Source organism: Gavialis gangeticus, unplaced genomic scaffold (assembly GCF_001723915.1).
Source record: "Gavialis gangeticus isolate Ggan-Ray unplaced genomic scaffold, GavGan_comp1, whole genome shotgun sequence".
Classification (NCBI taxonomy): domain Eukaryota; kingdom Metazoa; phylum Chordata; order Crocodylia; family Gavialidae; genus Gavialis; species Gavialis gangeticus.
The window spans coordinates 29,169,673-29,184,510 of NW_017729001.1; the positions used below are offsets into that span (position 1 = coordinate 29,169,673).

Consider the following 14,838-nt stretch of genomic DNA (forward strand, 5'->3'; position numbering starts at 1 on the left):
TGCATCTGTGGATGCATGACAAGGTGCGGTTGGCCTTCCTGACTGCATCCCCGCACTGCTGGCCCACGTTCATCTTAGAGTCAATGATGACGCCAAGATCCTTTTCCGCCTCCGTGCTGACAAGAGGGGAGTTCCCCAACCTGTAGGTATGGTGCCGGTTGTTCTTCCCCAGGTGCAGCACCTCGCACTTGTCTGTGTTGAATCCCATCCTATTCTCATCCGCCCACCCCTGTAACCTGTCTAGGTCTGATTGTAGCCTGTTGCTTCCTTCTAGTGTGCCCACGTCCCCCCACATCTTAGTGTCATCAGCAAATTTGAACAGGATGCTTTCCACCCCCTCGTCCAAATCACTGATGAAGATGTTGAACAGTGCGAACCCGAGGACTGAGCCCTGCGGAACCCCACTGCCCACGTCCTTCCAGGTTGAGAAGGACCCATCCACTACCACCCTCTGGGACTATGACTATGAAGAGTCTGAGTCTGAAAGAGTGCGCTGGAGTAACTTTGTTCATGGCATTTTGCATGCCTCAGAGGTGGCAGGACCAAGCCCTGAGGCTGGCATTTCCAGAAGCACCTAGCTCCTACTGCCTTATGAGGAGGGTTATCCACTGTTGGGAACCTTCTGGTGCCACCAGCTCTGCCCCAGCCTCGCTGGTGCATGACCTCCATTGTTAACATCTGCCAGTTCCTGAAGCAGTCATATAAAGAGACTTCCCTTCTCACCTTTGTGCCATCCTCATGCTCCCTGTCTGTATCCTATCATTTTTCTGAATTAACTTTTTGAAAACCTTCCCATTTCCCCCAGGACAATAAGCTAATCATCCTCTTGGCCCACACTAGCTCCCTCCAGGACTCTCTGCTGCCCCTTTTGTGAGGAGTGGCAGCTCCAAGTCCCCTTCTATATGGAGAACTCTTCCTGCCACTTTTAGCCTCCCTCTCTGGCAGTGTTTAATATTCCCTGAGATTACAGCCTCCAAATGAGCAGATGTTTCTGCATTAAATATTGATCTCAGGGCCTGCAACCTTGGAGGGCAAGGATCAGATAAAGCACTGGAGCAAAGCAGCACCACTCTGCCTGATAAACCAAGGGCTGGTGCGGGGGGGATGAAGCCTGTGAGTTTCTGTGGCCAGAACAGACCCCTGCCTCCCATCCCAGTCAGCAGCTCTTGCTTTTCTCTCCAGGTCTTCTCCTCCTCCTCTTCTCCCCTCCCCCTTGCTGCTTTGTTTCGGTGGCGGTGGCAGCAGCGGTGGCTGGTGCTATAGCGGAGGGAGCTGTCCAGCAGCCAGCTCCTGAGATCCCAGCTGCTCTCCATTAACCACAATGTAAGAGCAATGAGAGCAGCTCTACCAAACGCAGCCTGGCAATGGAGGATGATTTATTCCAGCTGAGACAGCTACCGTAAGTAGCACAGGGAAGAGGGACACAAAGGGATTTTTTTTTTTTAAAGCAAACTGCAGATTGATTGTGATTCCTACTGTTCCTTTTTTTTGTAGTGGGAAGTATTCCTTGGAAATGGCTTAGGCCCAGAAAGCAGGCCATTTTCCTTGTCTCTCTGCTCAGGTTCAGCCTCCTTGACCCTGGATCTTTTCTGCTTTATCCCTGGATCTATTGGAGGGAGGTGGTGGCTTCATAAACTCACCCGATTTGTATTTTATTGGGAACTTTGGAGGGAAGGGGGGTTAAAAACTCAAAGCTTGCACTGGGTTCTGTTGAGAGGAAACCGTAGCAATGCATTTGCAATGTGGATTGTATCTGTAAACAATATTGTGCCAGGGAAGGCATCTTCCTCGCTGCCTACTTCATGCAGTGAAGTAATTGCAGATCTCAACCTTTCTGCAAAGGTATGTTTGTCGCTGGTATGTGCAAACTGTGTGGTTTGAAGAAGCAGACAATGCCCAGGGAAAATGACTTTACGTGGCAAACACCTTGCCGTTTGGGGATGTGAATACTAGATCTGTGCAAAGAGCTGAGAGCAATGTTATTGCTGGCTTACCTCTGGGAGTGCTTTTTCTGAACACAAAATACTGGTATTTCCTTTAAAAATAATTACCTTTTCCTCCAGACTGTTGGTATGCTGCTGAAACATAGCTGTATTTGTAAAACAGTGACTGAGGAGAACCAAAAATAATGGCTTGAACTGAATTACAAACATTGATGGGATTATATTAACGACAAAATAGATCATTCAGTAACATTTCTAATGAGTCAGGCACACAGGATTACATGAACTTTAAATAATGCTGAAAACTATATATTGGATATGTTCAGTTCCTTGGTCAACATCAAATAGATGCATGTATTCTTTAGGCTATTTTTCTATCCTTTTTTAAAGAAGTGGCTAAAATGCCTTTGGCTGAAGGTGCAATTGGCTGTATTCAGCACTCCGAGGTCTTGCACACAAATGCAGCTCTCTGAGGTTCCTCAGGGCTGAGAGATTTCTGAGGTATGCAGCAGGAAGCACCGGTGTGTTTTTCCTTCCTCAGTTTCCTAGGTTATTTAGTCAGAAGCAATGTTTTATTCTTTGTGATGATGCTCGGGGCCAAGTTCTTCAGTTTTTACTCAGACAGAACTTGCATTGAACTCTGTGCAATTTGCAGATGACTTGCTATGTGTTTGTCCAGAATCTGGCTCAGTTGTGACCCTGGCCAGGCTTTGGGCACTACTTCCGGATGCATGTCAAATAGTAATAAACAGTAATTAATATGTGGCTGGAGGATCAGACTCTTTATTAATAGGTATTTATTATCATCTATTTTTGTGTGCGGTCTGTTATGATATAAAAATTACCCTAACATGTTGTAGGAGTGATTTTTGACTTCTAAGCTCAAAGGGTAATGGGCTACTACAAGCCAGATTCCAAGCCCATTGAAATCAATGGAAGGATGCCTGTTGACTTCAGTGGACTTGGGACTGGGTTTTAGGTGTGCTGACATTCTGGGATCTTGTTTGCATAATGATGCTGGTAAAATGAAAGTACAAAAGGAAACAAGTCGATTCACTTCCCATACAATTTTTGTACATAAAGCATTCATGCTAATTGCCTTCTGGTATCAAAAAAGTCTTTTCACAGACTAAAACTTTCAGTATTTGTTTGCTGGACATACAGACTCTATAAATTACTCAAGACCTGCATCTTCATTCTGTTGAAAAGCTGGCATGTTATAAGAATGACAAATCTCAGAGAAATGTCAAAGAAATAGTAAACAGTTGTTTTTACCTCCGAGGGCCAGCAAAGGGAAGTTCAAAGCAACTCCATTTTTACTGAGATAAAAATGATTTTAGGAGAATTTAGAATACAATTTATTAATGAAGTGGAGTATAAACCTGAACTGAGAATCTTCCTTATTTTAACTGGATGCAAAAATCCTTCATACCTCCCAAATTATTAAATAAATTCTATTCCCTTGAAGTCAAAGTTGGTTTTTGCATTAATTTCAATAAGCCCAGGATTTCATCCTATATAATTTCATTAAAATGTAGAAGGGTATGATTTTTTTTTTAAAAACAAAAATGGATGAAACTCTGTTCTGCCTTTGCTCACCTGCAAAGACTTGAAGTCCTGAGACCAAGTATGCTGGTTCTCCTGCAGGAGTTGATGGCAATGGGAAAGCAGTGTAAGGAATACCTTGATCAAATCCTGAGATACTCTGTGTACTTTAGGAAAATCTCAAAAAATGTCTTAGAGGCTGCACCTCAGTTGTTCAAGGAAGCGGATGCAGTGGTAGCCCCACACAGGCAGACACTGCTCTGCCAAACATCCACACGCTGCAAAGATCTTTAGTGTTGAAAGCACACCTCCAGAGAGCAGGTGACTGGGGAAGTGCTGTCTGTGACCGGCTGGGTCAACAATGTGGTGCGGGTCCATGGACTACCTGAATTCAACAGAGCAAAACAGGAGGCCACATCTGCTGCGCCTCTGCACGGTTCCTTTTAGTGCCTGCAGCCCAGTCACATGGACAGCCTGGGCTGAGGAGTCCAGCCATCAGCCCCTGCTGTTTTTTCATGGATCAAGGTCCTCTGCTGCCACCCCAGCACTTTGCTGCGTTCTGGGTATCAATGGTGTCATCAGCTCTTGCAAGAGAAACACAGAACTCAGGTCTTGTCAAGTATGGAAAGTCTTTCAGTTCACCTTTAAAAACTGTCGCCTGTGCATCTCTGATTGCAGCTGCTGCAGCTTGCAAGGATGCCTTATAATTTGGTTTTGATGCCCCTTAAATAGATAGGATAAAGACCCTCACTGCTAGGGCAGAATTAAAATAGCCAGGGACTGAAGGTCCACAGCTGTACTAAGTTGATTTCTTTCCAACGTCTTGTTCTTACATTTTCAAGAGTTGCAAGTATACCAGGTGTCTAAGTTATAGTGATGCTACAGAGGGCATAGAAGAAATGAAAGCAGCTTTAAAGATTCTGTTACCTAGGGTTAAACATTGTGCATTTTGGCTTAGATCTGGCTCAAATTCTCTCTACTTGTGCCCTGAATATTTTCCATGCATGTGAAAGTAAAAAGATGGACAATGGATGTTGCTCTTGGCTCTAAACCAGTCAAACCAAGTATACAAGTGTGACTTTAGAAAGGGCCATTGTGAAAAAGCACTGGTGAACAGCTTTCTGATGTGTAGCAAATCCCAGCTGCATGAGGTTTAAAGTTAGTATCTCCGGCATAGACAAGACACTACTGTTTCAGCTTTTTCTTCTTGGTTGACTTCTGGCATCATTTATGTTGGGCCCACTGGATATGGAAAGAAGACTAAGGTAGATGTCCTCTTCTGTGAGGGATAGCTGAACTCTTGCTGTGAGAAAAAAATATCAATTTGATTCCTTGATCAGTAGTTGCTTGTCCAGGAGGCCAGCAATGGAGCTGATGGATCTCAATGGCAGAGCACAGATCTGAGAGAGGTATAGAAGACATACATAATTTACTGCCTGTTCCTTGATTTGTCAGGGTCTGTATTACTTGTAAGTACTTAAACCTTGATTCTGCAGTTCTTTCTACAGCGCACAGCAGGGAAGGCAAGATTTTTGAACTATACAAAAGCATGAATGGGTGGCAAATGACAGGGTTTCAAGTGAGGCTATGTACTAGGTATAGGGAGTCCTTAGAATCATAGAACATGAGGGTTTGGAGGCACTTCTGGAGGTCACATCTAGTCCAACTCTCTGCTCAAAGCAGGACCAGCCCTAACTACATCATTTCAGCCAAGGCTTTGTTAAGCCGGGTCTTAAAAACCTCCAGGGATGGATATTTCACAAGCGTTCTGGGTAACCTGTTCCAAACTTCACATGGAGCTGATGGTTTCAGGGCCTCTGTGAGGGATCCTGTGGAACGTGGGCAAAGAATGAGTGTGTCCTGGGTGACCTGGGCTCAAGAGTGACCATCAGCACGGGTTCACTTCACTCCTTGCGAGGAGTAACCTGGCAGTCAGGCTGCAGTGCACTCATTAATACTCAATTGGGTTCTTCAGCCCTCCCCTTCTGATTCATTGCTCTTAGACTTGTGCTTATTCTGCCCTTATGCTGGGCCAAGCTCTTAATTACAAGAGATGCTAAGTGATTACTGCATTCATTAAATAACCTTGTGTATCAAAATAAGGCCTAAGTTCCAGGAAAGGGTATTCCCTGTCTCTGGCAAATGGGTATTTTTAACTGCCCAAGAAGCCAGTTAAATTTTGCACCCCCCAGATCACGAATTCAGGATCATTCCAGGAAGACTGTAAAACAAATCTTTTTTTTCTTCCCCTGCATGCTTTGAAGTTCTTGAATAAAAACATTGCCTCCTTTTTTTTTGGTAAACAGTATGTAAATCACAAGTCTGTAAATCTTTAAATGGCATATTTATTCTCCATGTGTTTTACTAGATACACATATCTGCATTTTGTTGTGCACTGTTAATATTTATAGGCCAGGGACTAAGCAAGTATGTTTGAAAATAGCTTTATCCTTGTGGGATCTATTTCTAAAATAATTTTACATAAATGCCCCAAACTTGACTGCTTTTCCTTAAGGGAAACATGAAGAAGCTGAAGTTCAAAATGGTAGGCAATTGTAGCTGTTGCCCAGTGCCATTTTTCTCAGTTGTGAACTCATTGTTCATACAGAAATCATCTAAAAACCATAGGTCATAGGTTCATAGTTTTTGCTATGCATAAAAAAAAAAATAATGAAAGAAGCTACAATGTTATTACAACAGTGAGCTCTCTCAAGGAAAGTATCTGCCTGCTATCCATTAATATGCTGTGCCATTCACTGCAAAAATACTTGCAGTACTTTACCTCCGTCCGAATGATGGTTTCAGTGTGGTTGCTGAGCTGTGGTTCTTAGCTCTGTTATATAACCTTGTAAGTGGGGGTCCTTTTACCCTTCATTAGGTTGAGATGAGGCCAGGGACCAACAAAACACAAACCTTTCTGGACCTGTTTGTTCACTGTTTGTATGCCCAAAAGGCTCAGTAAGCCTTGATGACCGTGGTATTGCAGCCATTGCAGAAGCTGGTCCTAATGCCAAGAGCTTTCTGAAGCACTGGGTTGTAGTCTTGTTTTGCTGCTATGCAGAAGTCAAGGGGGCCCGTGCTGCCACCTTCCATCCAAAAGCATTTCCTGTTTGGCGTTGCAGATGTTACCTTGTTAGCTCAGTGCAAAGCTCAGTACTCAAGTATTTGCCTTACTCAGGCAAATGCTTGGCAACACACCAGAGTAAAGAATGAGTCCAAACCTAGTGAAAACTAAGCACAGACCTCTGGATTTGTCTAGTAACAATTTTAGTCTAACTGTTTTCATATTGATTATTAACTATGGTATCTCCATCATTTTAGATTAACAAAATGGTTGGCCAAGATAAGTGTCTTGAACTCTGAGGTGGTGTGAGCCCCTTTGCTTCCCTGGGAATTGAGGATTCTTCATTAGTAGGCCACCTTCTGACATGTGCTGCACATTCAGCCTCTTCTTAGGATGCACAGTATCTAGCTTACCAAAATCATGTATGTATCAAAGAAGGTTGCTTCCTGTAACTCTGCAAGGAGAACAGAAATCCACAGCATCCATGTGAATACGCATTATATTATACATATTATGCCTCAGGTTAACCACCCAGTTTTAACTTAATGGGATGGTTTATTGGCTATTTTCTGCCAGTAGTTGTCTTTCTGGCTTCTTGTCTGTCTGCACACACACTCAACATGGATTAAATATAGTTGCATTGTTTAATTTCATATGCGTTGTCCTTGTTGTAGAAATAGCCCAAATTTAATTTTCTACATTGTTTTCAGAAGAATGATTTGTGTCCTAGGGGACAGCAGTAATCTTGAAATTTGGCAAGCAGCTAAACATTACATAATGAAGCAGGATTCATAAAGTAATGCAAGAAATGGACTAGTTCTTTTTGCCTAGACAGCAAATGTGAGGATTCCATGAATGTAAATATGATCCCTTCTACATGCTACTTCTATTCTTTCATTATTTCTGTCAAACAGTTGATTCATTTAAGTGTTCCTTGATCCTATGTAAATTGGAAAGGCAAAAAGATTTAAACAGTTTTGAATAGTGAACCACAGGCCCTAAATAGCTAGGATTGTTTTTTGGTCACTTGTTCATGTTCAGAACAAGTCAGTGGAGGGAGAAACTGAAAGCTCTTACTCTCTGATAACTGTACTGTGTGAGGTATCCAATGTGAACTAAGCTGGTAGTTCTCCTTTCAGTTGCCGATAGACAAGTTTCTGTATTTACAGTCACTGCTGGCAGCATGAGCCCCCACCTCTTGTGCTTAAGTCTCAGCAGGAAGGCTGAAGATTGACTGACAACTGAACTTCTTTGTCACACTCTGTTTAGGGCTAAGATACCTTTATTGGGAAACCCTTGTCCCACCCCTCTTAGACCTACTCTGTTTTTTCAGCCCTTCATTCTCCATGGCTGCCTACCTCCATATGCTGTGCACGCATTACATTTTACACAGTGTTAATTCTTTTTGTTAGCAATTAATGCCAAGTGTACATGCAGTGGCTCTCTCCTTTTGAGTCTATAGGCAGTAAGTATTGTTCTTTGCTATTCACAAAATTAAATTAAACAGGGTGAAAGATTTATTAGGGCTTTAGATTCAGTGTGTCACATGGGGCCTTCAAAATCTGGAATGATGAGGTCTGGGTACTCCAAACCTCACTGCTTGCTTTATACCACCCTGGTAATGAAGATCAGTTGGGACAGACTTGCTTTCAGTCAGAATATGAATGTGCAAGACCTGTTTTTTAAGGTTAGTCCCCAATAATAACACCTGCATTTCTTCTTGCAGCTGTGAAACAACACACAAGTAATGGAGGGCACAAACAACATTTTGCACAGCTCTCTGGTTGACAGGCAGAGTCAGGTGGGCTGACATGCAAATGTTCAAGCATTGCAGATGCCAGAATATAGGCAGAAAACTGAAGGCTGGCATAGTCTTGCATCACAGGGTACCAGGGCACCTCTGCTACAGTTTTTCCCTTTTTGGTCTTCAGGGCACAGCCACTCACAATATGGCTTGACCCTCTGGGGAGCTGAGATGTATTCTGCAGTAACAAAGTCCTTTAGTTACAGCCCAACAGAAACACAAAGCAGGCTGGCCAGGCTTAGCTTCCAGTCCTCTTCCTCTCCTAGTCAGCTGCCCATGCTGTGAAAGGCTTCCCCAGCCGCAGCCACAGATTTCTGGCTTCAATCAAGCCAAAAATCGACTTCCACCAAGGAATTTAGACGGCTCCTAATTCCATCTGGACTTCTTGTCCCAGAGAGCCTATCTGCTTCCTTTCCTACCCTCAACTTTTTTACTTCTTCCTGTTGAGTCTCTTTGGTACATTCCTAGGGTGGTCAAGTTTCGCCGCACAGGGGAGAGTTCCAGGTCAGAGGAAGATGCCATTTCGGGAGAACACGAAATTCAGATTGAAGGTGTCCAAACAGAACTAGAAGCTATAGAGCTGGAGGATGGAGCTGCGGTGCCAAAGGAGTTTGCCAACCCAACTGACGGTAAGCAAGACTCTAATTCTCCTTTTAAAATAAGCTTGTGGCTTATTCTAGCCATGCTGCAGCCAAGACTGAGTCTGTCGCCTTGAGAGAACCTGCCAACCAAGGGAGTTAGAACAATGGGGCTGAATGATGAATGATGTGCCTGTGACAACTGGACTGCCTTCTCTAGGGGTCAGCTTGCTTATTTGTTTTACTGTTATCAGGACTGGACCCCAAACAATCCCATATGGAAACACTCGTGAATTGTGGGACAGGTCGAAAGTTGAACACAGGAGCCAAACTTTGCACGGTGTCTTTACAATACGGCAAATCAAATCAAACGTTCCACACAGTTGGTAACTTCAAGTTCTGCATCTGAGCTTGAGACTTCAATCCACTTCTAAAAATCGGTTCCAAGACAATAAAACTGACAAACTAATCTGCTCAAATGTCGAAAGCCCAAACAAAGGATCTGGATCAGTTTACAACTGACTCCTTAGAGCACTAATTTAGGAAACTTGAGGAGAGTTGGCTTGGCATGTTAATTTTCCAAGGTCTCTTCTATTTTATAGTCTGCTGTGAGTAGGTGCATGTAGTTGAGTTCTTACTGGAATTGCCCTGTAGTCTTTTTTGCTTGGGGCTTTTCAGAGTTTGCTTTTGGGTAACACAGTAGAAATTCAGCTGATTTAATTCCAAGAGATCTGTAAAGAGGCGGACACGATACTAGTCAACCGAGTTAGAAACTCGGTATCCATGGGCTCAGGATGGGAAAGACTGGAGGATTACCTGGCTGCTACCAAAAAGGAAACATTTTAACCTTTATAGCCCTAAAACTTCCTGAGAACGGAGTCTTGGTCTCTCACCTTCCCTCTGTCTGGGAGCACTGGAAAAATTCCATTTAGAAATGACGTGCCGGGTTCATGATAGCACTTCCATGTGGCTCATCTTCAAAGCTGAGCATGAAGCCTCTGCAGTTTTCCTGTCTCTCTCTGGCCCAGAGGACAAGAGGGAGGTACTGAGCCAACGATTCCAGCTACTGTCCGCTGTGTAGCAATACAAAGGCAGGAGGTGGAAAAACATGTTGTTCTGAAGACACATCCACTAGATATCTAGAAGTCAAGAAGACATATTTTCTTGATGTAGTTTGAAGCCAGTAGAGCACTTGGGAATGGGCATAGTATTGATTGGGTTTCTTTTTTCTGTTTCTTTTCCAGTGGTGGTGGAAAAATTAGCAGGATGGAATTACAATAGAATACATGCCCTTGTTTGTTTTTTTTGGGGGGTGTTTGGTGCATTTCCTCAGCTACACTTTTGTGCCTTGCAGTTATTTAAGTTTAACTTTCTTGAATGAGTCTCTACATCCGAGTGACTCTCTCCAGAGAGCTCAGCTTACCAATGAAAGTCTGGGCGTGTGCATAAATGTGGAGAGAATTTATGTTGGCCTGTTGGCCACAAACAAAATGTCTAAAATACCAACATCACAAAAAGTCTCTGCACCATTTTTTTAAGGGGAGGGTGAGGAAGGAAGGAAAATGACTTACAGCAGTTCATTACAAGGCTAGATGGAGTTTTTAATGTGGGAAACTGGCTTACTATGTGTATTGACCATTGGTATTGGCAAAACTTTGAGACAAGCTGCTTTAAATGACTATGAAATTAAAACAACATTTAAACCATGTTTTTCATCCTAAATTTTGCACAGACATAGTTGGCAATGGACAAGTTAGTAAACATGAGATAGCAGAGATTTTTCAAAGGAGACAAAATTCAGGTCCTGCTGATTTGTAGGATTCAAGACCCTTTGGTATTTATAGCAAAGGTCTGGATAGCTGTTTGAATGTCCTGGCCAAATTCTCAACTCAGATATGTTTTGCCACCCTAAATTCCCTCTGTAAATGTAACTGCATAAAGTATTACTGCTAACTTGCTGTCCTCTTGTGTGGTATTGTTACGTGCTAGTAAAGAGCTACTGTGCTTTACTCCAGAGATAGCTGCATTTCAGAGGCTGGTGAAGGGACCCCCATATATAGAAACTCAGATCCTCAGCTGCTGTAAGTCACTACATCCCACCCCCCCTGAAGCCCATGTTCATAAAATCTGACTAACCTGTTTGAAAACTTCTAGGGATGGAAATTCCACAATTTCTCTAGATGAACTTGTCCAATGCTCGACCACACTCACAGTCAGAAAGTTACTCCTAATCTCGAGCCTAAATTTCCCCTGCTGCAACTTGAGACCATTGCTTCTAGTTTTATCCCCTGATGTCATACTGATTTTATATTTTTAAAAATCTGTATATATGTAAGTTCATTTATTAATTTTCCTAATCATGGTGTTTGGCAAAATCTTTGAAGAAACTGGGGGTTAGCGTGTATAAGAATTGAATACAAATGAATTTAGACTGTAACGATTTAGCCTATTATTAAATTAATAAAAAATAGTTGGATTATTAGAAAGTGCCATTTTAGAGCACATCTCTTAGCAGGGAAGAAATGAAGTGTTGAACCAGAAGCTCTGTTTCTTTTCCAGATACTTTTATGGTGGAAGATGCGGTGGAAGCCATTGGGTTTGGGAAATTCCAGTGGAAACTCTCTGTTATTACTGGATTAGCCTGGGCAAGTAATTGTTGTCAAGGTCAATAGCATGGACTCTGTGTCATACATTAATGTCTAAATGATGTATTCATACCCTGAGAACAAAATCCCCCAACCTTTCATGAACAGAAATACTGTTTGAAGTGTGAACTGTTGCCAGAATCAGAGCTAACCTATACTGCTAACCTATGCTAAGCTCCTTTTCTTCTTCCTCTAAGATGGTTGGGAGGGTCCAGGTAGACCTGCTGCTCTAAACTCTCAGGCTGCTGCTACCATAAGTTTATCCAGTTTTTCCTTAATCTGGTCATTTTACCACATTCATCCTCTTGGGCAAGATATTCCCTTTTCCATGTGTTTCCAGCCTCAGCACATTTTTCCTGCTGTCTGAACAAATCCCTGTACTCCTAGGTTTAACTGTGGTACCCAGAGCAAAATGGTCTCTTTTCTATTACTCTGTCCTCTTTATTATTTGTTAGCCAGATCCTTTGTTTCCTAGTTATTGTCCATATATTGGATTACAGTCTGTCCTGGTTCAGTAACTGAAGGAGAATGTGGCCCACAGATGTCTTAATGTACATGAACCAAATTTGTGGGTGATGTATAAAGAGGTATATAAGTTATGTGGCATGAATGAATGCTTGTATTTGGGAGTCTAATGCTGATACAAACCGTATACTAAGTAGCTAGAAAAGAAGAGCTAAACAGACTCCCTGAAACTTTCACCATCACCAAACTGCATCACTCTTAAATTTGGCCCTTTGAATCCTACCTGCTTAGTTTTTTTTTTCTTAGCGTTAGTAAGAATTCTGCAATCTTGTAGCCTGAGTGCCTACATTGCAACACTTCCAGCACTGTGCCTTGTATCTAGGGAATGAGTTTGGAAGTGCTTATGTCCCTACCCAACTTAAGTGCTCTGAAGATATATTGCTGTTTTCCACTGCACTGTGCAAACCTGCAGTACCTTTCATACAGGGTTGCCTTGTTTTGCCTCCATGGTCAGAATAGCCTCATCAGGGCAAGGTTACCTTCAAAGAGATAAGCAATCTTATGTTATGTCAACCTGATTTCTCAGCAGTCATTTATTTTTTCTTTCTTGCCCTTCTAGATGGCAGATGCTATGGAAATGATGATTCTAAGTATCCTAGCTCCTCAGCTTCATTGTGAGTGGCGATTACCAAGCTGGCAGGTTGCATTACTCACATCGGTAGGAAAAATAGCTGACAGCTCCTGTATTCTGTAAGGTGTTCCCACTCGTTGCTATTCAGACATGATGGTTTCTATCTCCATGTAAAATCTGCTCATGGGCTTTGCAGACTGGAAACAACTCTGATGTTGTCTTACAGGGGTATGGAAGCCTTTCTTTAAAAGCCAGAGTCTGAAGAAAATAAACATAGCCTGGATCATGGCATGTTTTGGATGTCAAGTTTCATGCAATTTGCAGCCAGTCTTGCAAACTTCCACAGGTTCATTATGAACTTGGGCTTCCGACCCTACTCGCACAAAGTTTCATAACTATGGCAACTTTTCCAGGATGCCTTCTCTCTCACTATCTCAGGAAAGTTTAAACTCCTTTGCCCATACCAGGATTGGGAGCCCTGGACTAGAGTGGGATTTTGCTGTTCAAGCAAAATGGTGCCTGGCAGTGGAGCCCTCACAGATTAACCCTGCAGGAATGCAGGTGGGCTTGGGGAGGAGAAAACTGGTCTTGGGATACGACTAGGTGACTACCTTTTACTTATATATTTTGCTGCTGTGTGGCATGTAGGTTAACTCCAACCCCTGCCTTTTTATCTCCAGTGGACTTTGATGACATTTTTGGGCCACAGCATGATTGCACACATTTGTAGACACACTAATATGCTTTTAAACCAAAAAGTCAGTTTAAACTGCCTGCCTCTGCTCCAGCTGAAATCAAACCCAATAAAAGCCCAGTGCCTCAGCACAGTACAGTTTTAGCTCAGAATGAACAGGGGGTGGAGTAGCAATCGGTATGAGATAGAAGCTGATACCTTTGTGCCTTTCAGAAGTGAGCACCCTCTCTGACACCATGTGTTGCTTAGGTTCACATTTCTTTCTCAGACAAAATTCTCACTGACTTTTGACTGAGCAAAGACCTCAAGGTCTGGCCCATGGGTAAAGCTGGGAATCTGGTAAATGGCATGAATGGGGCAGGATTTCAGCCCCTATCTTTCTTTTCTGGGATGGGTACAGATTGTTTCAACATTTTAATCTTCTTACCGACTCCTCCAGAATTGTAAAATCTAATCTGGCCTTCAATGAATGACACTATTTTTGCCAGTGAAACCAAACCTCACTCAGCTGCCTGGTGAAACTGTCAGTCAGAGGCTAGAGATGAGCTGGGGCTCATACCCAGAGGAGCTATAGCTTGCAAGGTACTGATCGTGTAAAGAACTTAGGCATATGGTTGCCTTCAAACAACTGGCTTCCCTATAGAAGCTAGGGGGCTTCATACCTTGCAGGCCTGATCTCTAGATGCCTAGGATCCCAGGATGCCCTTTCTGCAGATGCTCTCTTAAGGCAAGGCCTTAAAGACCTTAAGTTTATTAGCAGCTTGCACTACCCAGCCACTATGTCATATTTTTTAGTTTATCAGAAATATATAGGTGGGATTTAAAAAAAAAAAAAGGACTTGGCACTGATCTAACTGATCCTAGTGAAGTCACTAGAAAAACTCCCAGGGCTCTCAATGGGAGGGAAATTTTGAGGTAGTGCTGAGCAATCTCACTGTGTGTATATCCTTTAATAATCTCTTCCCAGATGAGCTGTGCCCCAGGCACCCAGCAATAGTCATTGGTAACAATGAGGGTTTGGATTTTCTGGTCTGATTGCAGAGTTGCACCATTTTCTTTTCTCTGCTCTTACCTGACTCTCTGTTGATGCCTCCTGTTAAGAGGAAAACTTGCTTCTGTTCCACAGGTAGTGTTTGTGGGGATGATGTCGAGCTCCACGCTCTGGGGGAACATGTCAGACCAGTACGGCAGAAAAACAGTAAGCGTCCCCCTTTTACAAGAGTATATTCTGTCATATTGTTGTTTTAGGACACTCTGCTTGAGTCCATACCATGCTACCCCACTGCAGTCAACAGGGCTGCAGTAAATAAGAGTGAGAAAAATAGAGAGTAGTGAAGTGGATCTGTCTGGCCATGTTGCAAAGTGAAGCATATTTTTCTTCCATGAGAGTCCCTATGAAATTCTGGGCACTGGTACAGCAAGGCACTTAAGCATGTGGTGACTGCCTGTGTTGCGCACACACAATATGT

The 14,838-nt window shown here is 42.9% G+C and overlaps 1 protein-coding gene across 1 annotated transcript in view; it reads left to right on the forward strand.

Annotated features, from left to right (window-relative positions):
* Window positions 1-1,095: 1,095 nt before the first annotated feature.
* The window catches only part of SVOP (SV2 related protein), a 30,506-nt gene continuing 16,763 nt past the window's right edge, over window positions 1,096-14,838 (forward strand). The window contains exons 1-5 of the mRNA XM_019507196.1: window positions 1,096-1,399; window positions 8,825-8,985; window positions 11,494-11,579; window positions 12,664-12,762; window positions 14,496-14,567. Coding sequence (XP_019362741.1) covers window positions 1,365-1,399; window positions 8,825-8,985; window positions 11,494-11,579; window positions 12,664-12,762; window positions 14,496-14,567 — 453 coding nt within the window. The 5' untranslated portion in view covers window positions 1,096-1,364. The remainder of the gene's footprint in view (window positions 1,400-8,824; window positions 8,986-11,493; window positions 11,580-12,663; window positions 12,763-14,495; window positions 14,568-14,838) is intronic.